Source organism: Pezoporus occidentalis, unplaced genomic scaffold, assembly GCF_034315485.1.
Source record: "Pezoporus occidentalis ecotype Australia unplaced genomic scaffold, CSIRO_AGI_Poc_V1 ctg161, whole genome shotgun sequence".
Lineage (NCBI taxonomy): Eukaryota > Metazoa > Chordata > Aves > Psittaciformes > Psittacidae > Pezoporus > Pezoporus occidentalis.
This window is the reverse complement of record NW_026913437.1, coordinates 1,066,640-1,085,835: the sequence shown is the minus strand read 5'-3', so window position 1 is coordinate 1,085,835 and position 19,196 is coordinate 1,066,640. Positions and strand designations below refer to the sequence as shown.

The 19,196-nt window shown below is 43.7% G+C and overlaps 1 protein-coding gene across 10 annotated transcripts in view; it reads right to left on the bottom strand.

The window, feature by feature from the left end:
- Positions 1-19,196, bottom strand: part of KLHL13 (kelch like family member 13) — a 59,511-nt gene that overhangs the window by 3,033 nt on the left and 37,282 nt on the right. For 9 of the 10 annotated variants that reach the window (XM_062612781.1, XM_062612785.1, XM_062612788.1 and 6 more), the window contains 4 exons: positions 12,107-12,248; positions 11,306-11,438; positions 10,879-11,075; positions 4,285-5,080 (listed from right to left, as the gene is read on the bottom strand). In XM_062612781.1, the coding sequence (XP_062468765.1) occupies positions 4,285-5,080; positions 10,879-11,075; positions 11,306-11,438; positions 12,107-12,248 (1,268 nt within the window). Of the gene's footprint in view, positions 1-4,284; positions 5,081-10,878; positions 11,076-11,305; positions 11,439-12,106; positions 12,249-15,474; positions 15,664-19,196 lie in introns of all 10 variants that reach the window. The other variant, XM_062612790.1, reaches the window with a different exon arrangement.

Here is a 19,196-nt window from a genome sequence, read left to right as displayed (position 1 = left end):
AGCCTGGAGCTGCCCTTCACCTGACACACACCTACAGGGAGAGCCAAGTCTGCACAAGGAAAGGTATGAAAAGGCATTCAAGCATTCTTCTAGAATGAAGATGTTTAAAGTCAGGCTTGACTTGGAATATTTCGGTGGTTTTCCCACTTGATAACCTGCAGACTTTGCTCCCCACCAAGGACCTGCACAGCCACAAAGCCAGTGAATGCTGGGGACAACCTCTTGCCCAAATAAAGGTATAGGCACAAAGAACTGATCCCATAAATGACACCTAAAATTAAAACCATGAGTTGTATTTGTGTGCTGCCATCTCGACACCACATGCAGAATCTGCCCAAAATAAACCTTTCTTGAACAAATTATTCACCCACTGCAATATTCTTTTCAGAAAAGGAAAGCTCCTTTCTACTCTGCTCTATTTAACAGGCAGAAGAAAACAAAGATGGGCAGAAATTCCAAGGACAGAGAAAACCAGATTTGATGTGCAAGTAATTATAGGTGTCCCAGCTCTCCCCTGGGAGCAGACCCTGCTGACCTGCTGCTTGCTGCACCCAAATCATCATTCTGTCTGCCTGCACCAAAACAAAGGCATCTTCTGGCCCACAGTGCTTCCAGCCAGGCGCTGAAGTGAGGAGCTTCCATGTCTGATACACTGTGAGTTCAGGAAGAGCAGAGTATGTGAAAAGCAATGGCAAAGCCAGCCACAACCAGATCAACAGGATGTTAATACTGGACAACCACTCAGCTCACTCTGCACTACAGATTGCATTTAAGAGAGAAACCCCAGGCAAAGATCACTTTAGCAAGAGAAGATTAACACACGCAGATGCTGGTACACACTGCTGCCATCACTATCATCACATCATAAAGACTTCAGTTGTCTGAGAGAGGATGACATTGAGTCCAAGATCCCTCACTGTCTGATATGGCTTCAACACTCCCTTGAACACTGCCAGTACACCTGAAGCACAGTCTGACAAAACTGTCTGACACAATCCTGTTTGACAGTATTTCAGACAAACCACCCCAACTCCAACCTCAAATCTACCCCACAGCACAGCACTGGTCACTCAAGCTGATAAAAGCCTCCTGTTTTCTTTGGTTGTTCATAGAGCCATCTCCCTGTTCCCTTGCAAGGTCATTCCATTGCTGCTTGGACAACATCTCCCTCCACACTGAAAAGGAAACAAGCATTTAAAATTCCAGCTGTTAAAGGTGCCCACCAATTGCAGAGAGTCACGAGGAAGGTCTATACATCATGTGCAGACAGAGCACAGCTCACAGGCACAAAGGAACTGTCACTAGACTGAACCTAAGTGTATGTCCTGTGTGGCAGGAGACTGCTGGATTCATCCTCCCAACAAGCATGAATGACTCAAATCAGCTTTATTTATGTTTGACAGTGAAACACCTGATCTGTTCATTACCATAACCCAGGGAGGACAGCCCTCATCTTAACAGACTAAAGCAACCTCAAAAAGACACAAAGCTTTGGCAGTCCCAAGGGATGCTCAGCCTGCACTCATTTTATAGTACCAGCTGTGATGCTATTTGAGGAGAACAACGATATTTAGCACTTCTCTGTCAGTAGCTTCTAATGTGTCTTGAGGTTTCTTACAGCAGCACTTAGCAACTATGTGTGATGTCCCAAAGCCAAGGTCTTCATTTTGGTCTATTCTTTCTATAATGCAGCTTGCTTCTGTAGAACTCAAAACCAATTTGATTAAATTAAACAGAATCCTGAGTAATTCTGTTCTTAACACAGCAAGGAGCCACTTCAAAATAAGGGATAATCCAGTTCCAACCCCCGGCCATGGGCAGGGACACCTTCCAATAGAGCCGGTTGCTCCAAGCCCCACCACAACTCAGTTCATCTCCAAGATCCATTCACCACAGAGCGACGTGCACCACACGTGTGCACATCCACTCCTCTTTACCAATGAGCCCAAAGTTCCCCAGTGGCACGTGCTGTTCAAACAGCAGCCGTTATTGCCACCAAAGCACATCCTGCTGAGGTGGAAAGGGGTATTTACAAGGTTCTCAGAAGTTTAAAGACATGAACACGCTTTTGGGAAGGCTGCAGAGAGGGTCTCAACAAAGTGAAATCATCATTGCAGAAAATGGCAGGAGAAAAGGAAAGAAAGAAATTCATTTTAGTAACTTTAACCCATTGTCCCTTTTCCATAAGGGCTGATCTTCCGGAAAGCTGAATTCAGGTTTGGGGAATTTTTCTTCTCTAACAAGAGATTGAAATTAGTTTGAACCCAAGGGCAACTTCTTTAATACCTGTCCAACACATATCTGACCTTCTCTTCTCTGCAAAGCTTGAGAGTTTCTCTCATCTGAAGAGAAGGGGAAGTTGAAGCTGGATTTCATCCTTCGGCTGTCAAGGTTTATGAAAGAAACATGAAAATGCAAAGTGACTTGCTTCACAATTAACAGGAAAACAGAAGCAGCCCCAAATCAAAGCATCAGACAGCTACAACATGTAGCATTTATAGAGTGCTCTTCCCCCCAGAATGATCCAGTGACGTTCCTCAGGGCTGTGGAAAGCACTGCAGCATTTTAATGGGCTTTTTACAGCAGAGTTTCAGACAGGTGATAGATTTTGTATTTTAATTAAAGCTGCAGAAGAGCTGAGGTCAGCAGAATGACACTGCTTCATCTCACTGAAGAAGAGCACTGCACTTGGAGCCGGCTGCACACACAGCACTGCCTCAGGGACACTCTTATTTCATATTCATTTGGTCAGACTTGAAACTTTTTCACAGACACTCTAATAATCCTGCTCTGTTTCACTGGTGCAGGACACAGGGGCAGCAATCTGGTTATCTGCCATCAATTCATACCATTAGCAAATAGCTTGATGAAGGCAGGTTTTCTGATGCTCAAGATAAAGATCAAGACACATCAGTTTGTACATTTGGTATCCTGTTTGCTGTGAGGATGTAAAGTGACATGCAAGAAAAACCTCAGGATCTGCATCACAACATGGCTGTGTAGAGAAAACAAGTTGCTGCAACACAGTTTCCCTTGGTTTTTGGAAACAGGAGGCATTTTTAAACATCCCATTTCATCAAACATTAGAATGGATTTTCAACTCCTAGCAAACCCAGCCCAGTTTGCGTAGTGGAAGCAATGCACTATGTTTCCTAAGACAGACTGTGATATGATCATGAAACAAAGTGCATGTGTGAATGACTGAGACGGATTCATTAAAATAGTCACAGATGCTGCAGCATAGATTAGGTTCTGTGTTGTTTCTATTAAACACATTTCCCATTGCACTTGAAGATCTCCATGTGTTTCTAACAAATACATCTCAGCAGCAAGAGCTGCTTGCCACAAAGACTTGACAAGACACAGTTAAGTATTGGGCTGAAAGCAGCAAACAAAGTAACATTACATCTGCTTTAGATATAATATTATGCTAAAATCCAAAGCAAGATGACTGCAACATTTCCATTTTAAAGCACAAATTTACAACTGATTGTACACTCCGAGAGCTGACTGCAAATGTAACCCACTATGGCTCTGGAAAACGCCGTGCATTAACATAGACCATCCTCTGTAGACTTCTGTTACGTTACAAGTTACCATCTACTTATTCTTTGTTTCCAACCACATTATTTTCCCAAAATCAATGTTTTGGGGTATTTTTTTGTCAAGTAAAACAAATCATCATTTGCAAGGGGGAAAGGAGGCAGCAGGACAGGGTCACATCAACAACTACGTAGTCTCAAAATCACAGGGAAGGTATTTTCAGTAATTAAGAAGCACAGAATGTCAGGAGAGCCGAGCCTCAGGGATCTGTGACTGACATGAATCACCCAGTCACCAGCCTTCCAAAATGACTACTCCAGAAAAGCTGCACCCTTCACCCACCAGTGAGTTTCAGTCAGGAAGTCAGGATTCGCTCAGGACTGAAACAAGTGGGTTTGGTTTCTTAGCTGAAGTCATGATGGGTTTTGTATGCGTTTGCTGTACACACACTTACACATGCAGCCACAGCCTTACTGCATGTTTGATGCTAAAGGTGAAGACACTGGATATTACGCATCAATACACAAGGTACACGTATCTGGAATTTTTGTTGTGGAAGCCCTCCTGAAATTAACACTAACAGTATCCAGGCACATTTCTCTCTGTATTTGCAGTATTTCCAGACAGAAGGTGCCCAGCAGCACCTTCCACTCGTGTCCTCTCCACCCATTCTCGGGGCAGCATAGCATTTCCATGCCAAAGAAGCAAGGGCAGAAGCCATGCTTCGGGAGCAGCACTCACCTAGCTCACCCGCTGCGTTGCGACCACCAACTGCATACAAATGTCCTTTGAGGGCACTTAGGTGGAAGAAGGTGCGCTTCTCATTTAAAGATGCCACTTGCATCCACTTGTTGTAGCGAGGATCAAATCTGAAGACCGTGTCAACCGCCGTCTTCCCTTTTGTGTCGTAATTGCTCTGTCCCCCAACCACGTAAAGGAAGTTTCCGATCACGGCGATGCCATGCTGGTACCTTGGTGCATCCATGGGAGCCAAGGACTTCCATTCGTGGGCCTTCTCGTCATACATCCGGAGCTCCTTGCTGACAACCAGCTGCTGCCTTAGCACCCCCCCCAAGGTCACCAGGTGAGTGCTGTCCGACCGAATGGCAGTTCTCTCTGACTGCATCACCGGCTGCATGTACGGCATCATTTGGTAATTGCTGGCTTCCAAAAGCAAGTTTACACAGGTATTGTCAGTCCTCATGAAGTCCACTGTCTGAACATAGTTAATAAGATCCTGGGGAGTCATCAGTGGAAACCTGATGTTCTTCATCAGCTTCGCAGCGTACTCCATCCGGGGCTCCTCATACCGCAGCCAGCGACAAGCTGCCTTGAAGAGCTCGAGTTCAGTGCAGTGCTTAAGGCTATTACTTGAAAGCACAAAGGCAAGACGTTCAAAGGGGAGTTTCACAAATTCACCAGTACTTAATAACGCCGGGAAGTTCTTCAGGATGAAGTTATTAACATATTTATCCACTTCCGTGAGGTTGTATGTGTTGGCAATGCGCCCAACCTCCACACAGTTTTCCAAGGAAACCTATCAAGTAAACAGACAGAGGAATCAAAACACTTCCTTAATTCGGTGTCTCAATGACAATGTAGAATGTAATGAATACTATAGAATCAGCAGCATTTCAACGCTTCACAGTGCTCAAGGTGACTTACACATGAGCAAATAAACGTTCAATGTGATGTGGCAATATTCATGGCTGCAAGGGGAGACCCAACCTACTCCTTCTTTTGAAGGAAGAAATGAGGCAAGTAAAAAATAGCTGATCTATGTTGTGTCAAATGCATTATACAGTGCTGGTACAAAGCAATTATACAGCACTTCATCTTTGAAAAGCTCTGCAAGCATCTTTGAGACAGACACATGGAAAATACAGTTAAAGGAGAACTGATCAGCCCAAGGTTACACAGAATAAAGGAAAAGTAGGTCTTGCCATGGGACATTTTCTAACGTTATTAAAAATGCATTGTCATAATGCAGCCAAAGACGCATTTCAGACAACCTATTTACAGCGTTTAATCCCATGAATACATTCCTTAGAAATGACCAAAATTAGATTTTTAGTAAATCAAGATGGTGCTCTTACAGAACATGCTCAACATTCAATACATGTCAAAGTTCAGACGAAGGCAGTGATTTTATAGAGCAGTTGTAAATAGCATTATTATTTTTAAATACTCAACCTAGGAGGATTTCCCCTAGAAATACCCAGCACATGAACCACTTCAGCTGTATGGCTCACCCCCCATTTAATTCAACACCTGGGTGACCATCTCTTGGTGACCATCTCTTTCACGCTATTGCGGCATCTACCTTTCTTACATCTTCAGCTCCTAAATTTCTAACGTCACTCGGGCCCTAAGGCTGAGGGAGGAAATCAACTGCAGGAAAGGGATATAACTTTAAGCAGGTCTCCCCTGTAGCCAACCAAGTGATTTCAGCCAGCTTGATGGTACATATGCAGGGCAAGTCCACTTTCAAATGCTTCTTGCTGATTATTGCAGACTTTTAGCATTCAATCCTTATTCTAACCCAAGTCCCATTTACAGATGTGTTTTCTAGCCTCTGTGCACATCAATCTTCCTCAAGGTCAATGACTTCCACAATTTTGTGATTCTCATTATATCTGCAATGCCCAAAGAATTTAAGCTTCCAAATCTCATGGTTATTTTTAAAAAGATTATAACGATTGAGGACTATGACCTGACTGCAGCCTAAGGATGCACAAACCTTCAAGTGACCTTCTGGGCATGACAGAGATTACAAGATTTAAATACTGTATAACTCAATCTGATCACTGCCCTTTAATACTACACAACTTCAGGGTCTAATGAGTATGGGAACAGGAGATTTTCTTTAATTCACTAGAAACTGATTTGCATTAGGCCATCCGAGGTCTTCGCTCACACATCCCAAAATGCCTTTAGAAAGTCAAAGGTTCAAATCGTATTCTTCATCTCCAGGAACAGCAATCCTGTAATCAGGTCCTATCTATAATGAACGTGTGCAGACTGCCAGGAGTTCTTATTACAAAAATATGTGTGCAAGATACAGATGGAAATCATTTTTGTATTGCAAGACAGACCATATTGTTTATATCAAAATACGATGACATCAGCCAGCAGTGACCTATAAAACATTCACTGATGCTGAAGAAGCTTTTTTTACTTTAACTGTTTGAGTCTTCGTCAACCTCATTTCTGTACATTTCAGTTTAGGATTTTTAATTTAGAGTCACAGAACGGTTTGGGTTGAAGGGACCTTAAAGCTCATCCAGCTTCAACAACCCCTGCTACAGGCACGGACATCTTCCACTAGAGCAGCTTGCTCCGAACCTGGCCAACCTGGCCTTGGTCCACAGTATTCAGGTTGCAGTGAGGCACTTAGACCTACTGCAGGACACATGCCTGTTATGAAGTGCCCAAGCACACACCTAGTTGCTGTATTATCCTCATCATGTTATACTGTAAATCTATGCAATGGAACGCAATCCTGGAATACTTACATTTGAGAAATGTACTGACATTTTATACACAGTCGATGACTGAAGAACACGGTATCAGCAGTTTCCAATCACCCCTAATTCTTAGAAAATTCACTTTATATTGCCTTAATTAAGCCACTGGAATTGTACCACACTCAGGGTTGTTATTTCCATACTATGACTGCAAGTACTCCATTGTGCACTTTGGCTCACTAACAAATGCCAGCACTCACCTCCAATCAAGGTACCATATCAAGTATCTTCTTAAATGTTACTTTCCTTGGCAAAAGTACTATTACTAATTTCACTGTGCTCTAACATAACAATCAATGTACCAGGCTAAATGATATTGCAAAGACTTCATAGTCATAACAACATATACCCTAGAGATTCAAGTCCTGAGCCAAGAAATCATCCTTCATAATGAAATGCAATAGTTACTTTGACTTAAATATTCAAAATTGGGCAGCATTCAAGTACAATAATGCTACTTAAACACTTAAATACTTCAGTTACTCAAGTGTCAATTTAAAAACCAATAAACAAAAAACCCAACAGTTTGCCTATGCTTTGGTACCTGTGAGAGGCACAGAATGGTTCTCTATGGAAATCAGTCAATCCAGAGCTCATCGACAACCAGAAGGAAGCACTGCTTCTGGAAATCCCACTGAGGTGAATGGGAGGAGTGGAAATGTAAGCCTGGCTGTAGAGCGAATCCAGGAACTATAGATCCTTGCACAGGATGACCTAAATGCTGCAACTGGTCAAACAGCTCAGCAGCTTCAGGAGAAATGAAGGATTTTACATGAACCCGATTTGATTTGGGCTTTGCTAAGCAGAGTTGCTCAGTCACACTGCTCACTGGAACTGCTCACTACAGAGCAGAAGTCGAAGTTCTAGAAAACACTAATAAGCTTTCACAAAAGGACAGGTGAAGGCCAGCACAGCGTTACTGCAGCCTGAGAACCCAAGTGCAAAAGCCAAAGGATTTCCGTGAGAAAGCAGATGACTTCATTCACTGCAATTTGAAGGCATCAATTCCTAAGCTCTGCTAAAACTTCACTGCCTACACCATGCTGCATAACTGGCCACAGAGCAAAATGAGAACCTTGGAGGACTGCAATAAATGACAGGCACAGAAAATCAAGCCCTCGAGACCATTGAGGTGTCTGTTTCAGTGACTGTTAGACACTGGAGCACTTCAGATGGTGCTTCAGGGGGGCTAAGTTTAATAGAGCTTGCATTTCCTTGAAATCCTCAATTCTTCTGTGGGCTCCCTTAGAGGAAGTCCAGAAATAACAACACAGAAACTTGACCAGCATCAGTCGTACCCTCACATCAGAAAAGGCGAGTTGCTGGTGGCTGGCAGAGCCTTGACGCTGCATCCCACACTCCCACAAAACTGAGACCATTTTGCTCCACCCTCCTTCACCAAGTTCCTGGGGCAAGACAGGACTCCCAAATATTGACTCCAAATATTAGCCAATTTGCCAGTTATCATAGAAAGGTTTTTTGCTGGGAAGAGACCTTTAAACTCATCCAGTTCCAACTCCCTGCCACAGGCAGGGACATCTTCCATTAGACCAGGTTGTCCCAAGCCCCATCAATGATCACAGCAATGGGCTATTTGACAATAGGGGTGCAAATGCAGAACACATAAAAGATCACTTACAAATCAACTACAACATACACCATTCTCTGAAGGTCTCGCTATGGTTTACACAAATTAAGCTGTTACCTTAAGCTTATGTTTTCCTTTGTAAATATTTCCAATCTCCTCTTCTGAAGTAACACAGTTATATGATGTTTGACATAAACTGACTTCTATAATCTCTTTAATAATGGACTCCCAAGACAATTAAGCATGTGTCTGAGAATGGTCATGTCAGCTCTTGGATGCTAATGTCAGCAGAAATAAGCTCAAGACTCACTCTGAAAACTCATTTAAATTACAGAAATGCTTCAAAAATGGCACGAAACCAGTAGAACAGGGAATAATCTTTGTCCAACTCAGACATGGTAATTAAAATGACAAAGACCCAACCATTTGCTCACCAACTCTTGTTCCTGTTCCAACAAATTCAAAAGCACGGTCAAAAATTCTTTATACGAGGATGCTGAGAACACAAGCACGCTCACAGCACAAACTTGGCTTCGTACTTCCTCTACACTTATACAGTGGATGAGATTGTGTCCCCTCAGACACTGGTATAAATCAAAGTATTTCAGAGAGAATCCATAAAATTAAGAGAATGATCTTAATGATCCTTCCAATACACAGCGTCAAAATCAGACGCTTCTTACTTGAACCAAACCAGTGACTGAGTCAGCATCAGAAGATCAAGAAGCTTCAGAACACAAGGCTTTCTTAAGCAATGAAAAAAAAATATCCCAAATCACACTATTTAAGAGGAAAGAAGCTCTTTCCCCAAGAAAGCAAAATCAAGCAGGAGCTGCCCTACCCAGTGAAGAGAAGGGGCAACACAATGTCCCTGGGGCTCATTCACTCCAGGGGAAGGCTGCTCCAAAGCCCCAGTTCAAAACACCACTGAGACGCTATTCCAAGCTGGCACTTATGCAGATGCATCTTCTGGCAAGGGAAAAGTACACTAACACAGAAGCAGCAACAGGAATACCTGCTGCTTTATTTCTCATTACAGATTAGCAGAAAGCTGAATTCCAAATATTATAATTCACATTGAACTCACCAGTTTCCCTGTTCCAGGGAAGGTAAGATTCCCAGTGAGATATATAAGCAATTAACATCTGCAAACCTCCAGGAAGCATTAGCAATAACGCCAGTGTTTTCTCTAGGCAGAAGTGCTTTGACAGCAGAGCAGAGCTCTTACATAAAGTCATACAACCACTTGGGTTGGAAAAGACCTTTAAGCTCATCCAGTCCAACCCCTCCCCAGCACTGCCAAGGCTGCAACTAACCCATGGCACTGAGGGCCTCGGCTCCACGGTGTGTGAACACTTGCAGGGATGGTGACTCCCTGCCTCACAATCCCTATAATAAATAAAAATGAACAGGGCAACTCTAAACCATAGACTGGACTACACTGGAACTACACAAAACAGCTTTGCAGGGCAAGCTTTTTATTCGCTCCTATTGCGCAAAAGCAATCATGTTATGTACGTATTATTCCTTTAACTACCCGTTATGGGTAGAGGGGAGGAGGAGAGGATTGCTACTTTGCGGCTATCCCCTGCTTACAAAAGCACTTATTTTGGTGATTGTGAAACAGTATTTCCCAGTAGGCATTCAAAGGCATTTTTAGTTCTAGCAAAATATGGCAATCAACATAAAACCCTTACAGATCCTTCTCTCATATAACCAACGTTTCTGTATCATCCCTATAGAGGATACATCATTCTAAAGGACCGTAAGCAAGCTCACTGGTTTACAAAGAAGATGTAAAGATCATCACAGAGACCATTACAATTGAGGGCTTCATTCCTCAAAGCAAAAAGATTTCAAGAAGTGCATTAACAGGGAGCAACAGCACCTGACTCTCCTATTATTTTTATTGTTGTTTAGTTTAACTCACTGAGTAGCTTTCTTATGGAAGGATCTGAAGTGTGAGGGCATCTCCTAACGAATCTCGGAGCTGTGAGGATCACCACTGCAATCACACAGAGGAATTAGAAGAATTTTAATGTGATATAATTTATATCAAACTCAAACTGTAAATGCTACTCAGGAGAAAAGCTACAAAGCAAGCCTGTCCTCTGTGAATCCAAATGGTGAATTACGACAAGTTTTAGATTTCACTTGAACTGTTAAAAACCATACTGAGGCTTTAATCATTATAAGTGTGAAACAAGGCATAATTCTTACCCCAGAGATAAGAAACACTTTACAGAAGTCCAAAACAGGTAAAATCTGCAAAAAACTGGCAGCTTCCAGGGTGTCCTGAAGGTTGTCCATGTTAAGGGAAAGTTTTGCAGTATAAATGAAATCAATGATCTTCTTTAGGCCTATTTTATTCACACCATGAAGCTTAATGCACATTAAATCCTGTTCCTTCATTCCTCCTGAAAAAGACATGGAGGTAGTAGGTTGATCTGATCATTTTGATTGAGTTCATCAACTTAGATAAAATCCAAATAGAACTTTCAAGTTCAATTTAGAAGCCCAGATGCCACCCAACCACACAGAGCTGCCTGCAGTCCTGGACCGATTCACACAACTCTTAACACGTCTCAGAGCCACTGCTGGGACAAATCAGGGGGAGCAGCATGTGGTACTTCAACAAAAACCCCACCTGTGAACATGGCCTTGAAGTAGTCACTGGCAGAAGCCATCATTGCTCTGTGGACTGGGAACACTTCATCGCCATCCCCCGGGACAAGTGTCACATCACAAAGCAAACCTTCCACCCGCAGCTGGTCAAAACCCTGCAAGAAGAGCACAATGCAAAGATCCACTTGATCTGGGAGGAGAGTAGGAATCTCCTTTGTCTCCCTTATGGAAATACTTTGTCACCTTACAACCATAATCTCCAATATATTCAATAATTAATTATTCATTGGAAAACAAGCAATGGTTTGAGTTGGAAGGGACCTTAAAGCTCCTCCAGCTCCAACCCCTGCCACGGGCAGGGACCCCTTCCACTGGAGCAGCTTGCTCCAAGCCCCTGTGTCCAACCTGGCCTTGAACACTGCCAGGGATGGGGCAGCCACAGCTTCTCTGGGCACCCTGTGCCAGCGCCTCAGCACCCTCACAAGGAAGAGCTTCTTCCTTATATCTAACCTGAACTTTCCTTGTTTCAGTTTAAACCCATCACCCCTTGTCCTAAATAAAAATATAAAGTAGAATAATTGTTATTATTTACTAGACGTGGCTGAGGAATGCAAAGCACACCGGGCAGCTTCATTCTCCAAGCTGCTGGTAAAAGTGAGCCCTTTAATTCCAGGAGAAGTTCCAGGACATGCCTCCCTGTGGGCATTGCCAGCACTGCCTAATGTCCATTGTTTTGTGAGGCTTTTTAGGAATTACTGGTCTATTGAGAGGAGCAGCCCAAATTCTGCTGCAGATCCACAGTGACACAAGAGTATTTACATACCTGTAATACCACAGAACTGTGAGTGTTGCTGGTGAAAAACCGCGTGGTCCCTGTCTTCGAAGACTGCAGATGGGCAGAGACGCCCATATCGCTGCTGCCAAGAGACACTTTCATATGAGGATCCTCCTCTTCCACCAGAGATCTGAGGAGATCAGAACAAAGAAGCCTTAAGCCCAAACTCATTGTCATTCAGTGCTCTTGCGTACTAAACCCACAGTCTTCTGGATTGGACTTGGTGATCTTAAAGGTCTTTTCCAACCTAGCTGATTCCCTGAAGCATACATAACAGCACAAGTCAAACATCGGCAGATGATGGACTCAGTCCATAGTGGTCCCCCCTTCAGCTGATCTAGGAAAGTGAAGTATTAACAGCATTAAATTAGCATTAACAGCTAATTAAATTAGCTGAAATGATATCTACCCCATGCACATCGTTTCATTCCTACGTGCGCTTCCACTATTGTAGGATTCTTGCAGGGCCTTCATCCAGAAAAATCCCAGATTGCCAAGGAAAGCTAAAAGATTGAAAGTCTCGTTGTAATATCAAAGTTCAGTAATTTCACTCTCAATGGCTTGTGTTATCTTGCTCAAGTATGAACATAATATATATATCAGAGTTTTGAGCTGTAACTCTCAGCTAACCCACAACAACTCCTTCCTTAGGACATCCAGTATCCTGCTCCTGCAGGCAACCACTTCAGCATTTTTAAGTTAAAACGTGTTAGTGTGAAGTCAACACTTCTGGTTTTCATGCCAAGCAATTCCTGCCCCCATCTAGATGGGAAGGGCTAATTTTAGGTAGAACTGTTCTGGAATTGCTGCGCTATTTTTAGCCTTCCATTTTAATCTTGAGATGCAAATGAGATTTGTATAAAGAGATCTGCATATGAGAGTCCAGCTCCCCTACGCTGCCACTATTATAAATAGTGATCATCTCCAGAAATATTAACGACAACCACTTCCCGTGACTGCTGTGATCTAATGCACTGTTAGCACTGCACTGTGGTATAATGCACATACACACAAACATTAGCAAACAGAAGCTGCTCATCCACAGACGAGGGCAGCTTCGTTACTCAGAAAGACTCCACATTTCACAAAGGATTCACGGCACTTTGATACAATTGCTGTATCAGATTGTCAAGATTTAAACGTGCACGTTCAGACACTGGCCTCCAAGGCGGTTTCAGAGATCACTGTCAATAAGTGGCAGGAATGTGCTAAAACTCCCCCCAGCCCATTTGCTTAAGGACAAATTGGGGATTTGAGGATGAAAAGTAAATTTCATATTTCCAAGACCCAAATCGGTTCTGTTTCCAGAGAAAACACAGCCCCCCGCCCCCTTCTTTGGGAATATGGACTACACAGAGCAGCTTCTGAAACCCACGTTCCCCTGAGAGCACTGATGTGCCTCGTTCAAACCCACAAGGACATAAGGTCAGCTACGTAATGTGCTCAGAACAAATTCACCATCCAACAGCACACACGGGTTTCAGGCAGGGAGATTTTATGCACACAGACATAACAGACTGCAGGAACGAGGGAACATCCAAAGAGCTCTGACTTTGAACGCAGCAACCCCGTGCTCACACATCTGAAAGGAATTCACAAATGTGGGTGTACTGCAGCATGCAAGAACCATGTCCTTTTGGAAACAGAATTATCTACTTTAGAAAGCAAATCCATAGTGTAATTGAAATACTGTTATACAGGCTGCACCTGAGCTCTCCAAACTACCTTTGGCATCCCACAAACGCAGCCGAGGATGGAGCCCTGCAGCAAAGCAGTTGCTGGCTCTGTTCCCTTTGTTCTGGGGTGGTTTGGGGCTTTTCGTTGTTTATTTGTTTTAGTTTTAATCCAATCACATCAAGGGAAGAGCCTGACATAACTTCAAAGGATACCCAGGCTCTAAATCTGTACGTGTCTTTCTGAGAAGAAACAGAAGATAACATGGGAAGACTTGGAAGTGTGGGTGGGAAGGAAGCACAGCTCCAACTAGCCTGGACCTGACTGTGTGCTCCTGAAATGTCAGGTCAGATCACCATTACACCGAGGGGCTTTTCAAACACTGTTTCTGAACTCAGAAGTAAACAGAAGATGTACACGTAGGTTAAAACCATTGGGAAAATAACCATACAAGTAAACCGACCCCCTCGCTGTTTGGAGTGGGGGTTTTACCATGCTTGCCCATGCCCCACGCTACTTCAGCTCCTGACAGCCAGCAGACTTCCTAACCTGTACAAAGCCCTTCACCAGGATCCATCTGGTCCAAGAACAGCAGTGAGAATGGAAGTGTTGTACTGAACAGGCCACATTGCACAAAACCTCCCAAGCTTTGTCCTCAGTGGTCCTCTACAGCACCAGAGAGTACCACAGATTTCAAAGGACTCGCAGTACTTGTCAGCACACCCTTGACATGTTAGGTGTGGCTACAACATGGCACTTCTCTGCCTCATTTTCAGTCCATCCCAGGCAGTTGTCTTATGCCCACAGCACACACGTCAGCTCAGCAGCTCCCATCTTGATGCTCTCCTGCAGAAGAGATTACCACAGAATCCCAGACGGGTTTGGGTTGGAAGGGACCTTAAAGCTCATCCAGTTCCAGCCCCCTGCCACAGGCAGGGACACCTTCCACTGGAGCAGGTTGATCATAGCCTTACAGCTTCCCCATTTGGGAAGGCCAAGCACCGTTTTCCATCAAGGGCATTAATCGCACTAAGAGCTGGCGAGAGCGCACTGATCCTGCGATCCAGCCTTGGGATGCTCACCAGGAGTGACCAGCAGTGACCAGTTTGTCAGAGGCTTTGTTCCTCTTTCAGCATTTATCTTCACACAAGCAGAGGACCCATCTTTGTAAGACACAGTGAAAACCCAGCAGCTCCTCCACACCATGTTGGTACCAGACACAAAGCAAAGGCAACACCCGAGCACTGCATCGCACACAAGAAAAACCCAGAGCTCTGTATTCCAGGAGGATGCCAGTGAGCAACTTGAGAACACACAGATTGACCTGAGTATCTACAGGACTTGTGTCGTTCACTGCTTCCAGTTCTGCAACTATCTCTGCAGGTTGCCTGAAGTGAAGTGTGGAGAAACTGCAGCATGTACCCAGCAGGAGAGCCACTACCCCAGTGACTGGGATGGGACATGAGACCCTGAGCTCAGACCCAGGATGTCAATCCAGCTCCCTCTACCCTTCACTGAAGGCTTCCCCCATCTCTTGTGGAACTGCTATCTGTACCTTCCTGCAAAGGCTGTTGGAAGTATTGGAACCTTCTAGCAAGTACTGACAAATATTTGTTAACTGGCTGGAGTCACAATGGGATGCAAAGACAAACTGCTTTCTAAAGCACTAAGCAAATACTAACCTGTTAAAACGGTCCATATGCACCCAGGTGACCCATGAGGAGCAGGGGGCTCTGGAAACTAAGACAAGTTTTTCCTCTCAACTAGAAGATTCAAATTATGTTGTTGCCATTTTGGATGGAGTTCAGTGGATGAAGGGAATAAAACAGTGTTCAGTGATGATGTTTTCTTCAGAAGTAGCTGAACTCATTCTGATGCAACAGGAACAAGGTGACTGTGAATATTATTAGGAGTTGGTTCATTTACATGGGGAAAGCATTGATCTGTTTGTCAGAGCATAACGCAGCCTTTGAAAGCAAAGGAAGGAGATCAGCCTACAGCTAGGGCTATTTCAGAGTGCGTGTTCTCTGATTTATTTAAAACCCACAGACTTTACATAACTCAGTAAAAGCCTGCCAAAGCCATATTGGCTACACAGTGAATTCTTCATTGGGTGAAGCTCAATAGCTTGTTTTTGAAAGGATTATAACCTTATTTTCTCTGTCAAATTACTGTTCAATGAACCATGACTGCAAGTGCTCTGGTCACTGGTAAACAGCATCTTCAGCAATCACGCCTGGCATGTGCCACTACCCTGGAATTTGTCAGCAAACAAAGAACCACATTTCAAGTGTGTATGAAGATATTCTTATTACAGACAAATCTTTCCTATTTTAGGCTTTATCAAAAATGCTGGTGCATTACAGGGCTTTCCTATACACACAGCTATGCATGGATTTTGGTAATGAACCTACTAATGAGAAGGCCAGTGAAATACGATGAAACTTCTATTTACTATTAGATATAGAGTAATTCTTTACTTTGCATGCATAATCTGCAAAGAAGCACCGTACTATGCTTAGTCTGCCAAAAAAATAATGAAAGTATTGATTATTTTTACAGTCCTCTCATTAGGAACAGATGTTAAGCTTGGTGAGTAATGAATTTAGGAATTCCCCAACAAATTACACAGCCACCCAGGAACTCAATAAGCATAACTGATGGAGCGGTACTGCATAGAAGAAAATCTCATAGTGCTTATATTAAGAAATTTAGATAGTAATATAATGTAGATGAACAAATTACACAATCCCAGTATTTCACATAGCTTTCATTCCAAAGCTTCTACCTATACAATTGATGGAAATCCTTATTATCACAGTCACAGAATCCCAGTTTGGGTTGGGAGCCAACCTGTGCCAGTGCTACAGCACCCTCACAGGGACAAGCTTCTGCCAAAGAGCTCATCTCCAAGCCATTCCCTCTTGTCCTGTCACTACGTGCCCTTGTAAAAAGCGTTTCTATTTACATTTTCAGCCTCTAGTTCATCCGTTAAAAACTGCCTTTAAACTCTTCAGGAAACCCAGTGACACCTGAGGCTGCTCGCATAACACTAGTGCTCATAAGAAAAGAAAAGCACGACTGCTCTTCCTGACCCTTTGTGTGTATCCCATGGTGATTCAGCTCCTGCCTTCTAGTGATGCTCTTGTCTTCATCCTCCTTAGGGGTCTCCAGCAGCAGCCTGTGCCAGGACCTGGACGTCCCCAGAGCAAGGACTATTTTTTTGGTGAACATGTTGCTTGGTCTGTTTAGGGAGGAGTTGACTTGATCGGAATAAAAATGATCTTTTGTCTGTGTGCTCTCTTTCAGCTGGAGTCACACATCCACTTTAAAATGTGAACTTGCATTCCCTATAGAAACTTTTCCTGTGATTTTTTTTTACACGGAACCATTAACAAACTATGGATTTGGGTAGTTTTCTTGGTTACTGTTACCAGAAGGGAATGAAGTTACAAGCTCCTGTTAAAAAAGGTAACTTCATTTTCAGAGGGTGCTGAGGCGCTGGCACAGGGTGCCCAGAGAAGCTGTGGCTGCCCCATCCCTGGCAGTGTTCAAGGCCAGGTTGGACACAGGGGCTTGGAGCAAGCTGCTCTAATGGAAGGTGTCCCTGCCTATGGCAGGGGCTGGAGCTGGAGGAGCTTTAAGGTCCCTTCCAACCCAAACCAGGCTGTGGCTCTGTGACACAGAACCTTGTTCAACCACAGCCAAGCTCAAGGGAACCTACTTAAGCTATTCTAGAAGCCAAGTTCTCAAGACTAGTGCGAAACTGCCAAGCTTTTAACCTTTCTTTTCACTCTGTTATTAACACAGCCAAGCACTTCAGCCACAACCACCTTGACAAAAAGTGTCTGCCCAAGCATGCAAACCCACGATGCCATGAATGCAGCTAGAAACACGTAAATTGAAGGTACAACACAGAAATGAGCCTATTCCCAGCATCACTTGACTTTCTGTATCACTCCCTAACAAGGCCACACTGTGATCGAAGGCAGCACAAAAACCAAGTCCCACAAAGCCGGCAGTGGAGGACTGCGCAACATCACCAGCTGTTTCAGAGGACTTCCCAAGGGTGAGCACCCAGGAAACACTCTCCTCAAAACTCCTTCTTTAACAACTAGCAGAGGTCTCAAGCTGTTTGCAGCATAATTACAGCCTGCTGGTTAATTCAAATTTGTTTTCCCCAGAAACAAAGCAATATTTGGCTCAGTCACTGCTATAAAGCTTTTGTTCCTAACAGTATTTGGTCTCTCTGGGAGCCTTAGTCTCACATCCACATTTCTCTGGTTGACAAAGGGTTTACATTCACTGAGCCGTTTGTAGCTCAACTTTGCAGACTCAGATTAATAATGCTAAATTAGAAACAGTTCTCTAATGACTTGTTGCCAAAGTTGGTGTTAGTCTATTGATTCCTACGATCCAAACCAGGAAAAGCAAAGCTAAGCCACATGCTCTGTAGCCTCTACAAAAGAGGCTCCTTCATTACCTTGACACTCAGAAAGGTAAAATCCAGCAGTCTTTGGGGGGTTCCCCAGGTCAGGCTGGACTGACACTGCACATCCCACTCTCTGCCCTTCATAGTCAGTCTTTGGCGTTCAGAAGGCAAGTCATCATTTTAGCTTAATACTGCTGGTGCCTCACAGAACAGTTCAGAACACTCTGAATGCACCAGTGGATCACATTCTACCTGATGGGTCTTTACAGCTGACAAACTGGCAAAGCTGACACTGACAGAACAGGTTGAAGAACTAATCCATGACAGCTCAATGAAGTTGCTTTAGCATGTCATGACATGAAGTCAATATCACAACACTGTGCTACGTAAGAGAAGGTAATTCTCAGGGGCTGTGAGCCCCAGCATCCCCTCTGAAAGGCTGCCCAGAGAAATCACCAGCACTGGGAGGCTTCACAATAATGAGTTTGGGTTTTCCCTTGGTTTTGCCAGTTTATTACTGCAGTGGAATTTCTCTTTGAATAACATACTGAAATACCTATTATTTGAAAAGCAAAAGTCACATCAATAGGCACAAATGAGAATCATATATACAAAATCACTGGGATTAAAAGCAGCCTCCTATTTATAAGATACAAGCCTCTTCTATTCCCCACCTACCCACTGATCTGGTTTTGTGCACTGTCAGTTGATAGAATAGCTGGGGTGACCTGCACATTGATATGAACATGTTGAAATCTGCAACATCTAGGAAGTAACTGCTTAAAATGGGAATGCTGCTGAAGACAGGAGAGTCTGGGCTGGGGTCAAATGCTCAGCAGCCCAACAGAAGGGGTGATTGACTAAAAATGACCAGTGAAGACAGCAGAAGCACAGAGGGTGGTCCCACAGAAAAGCACTAATAGGGGTGGTCTGATGAATCCTGCGTACACACCTCCTCCCATTTAAGTGCAC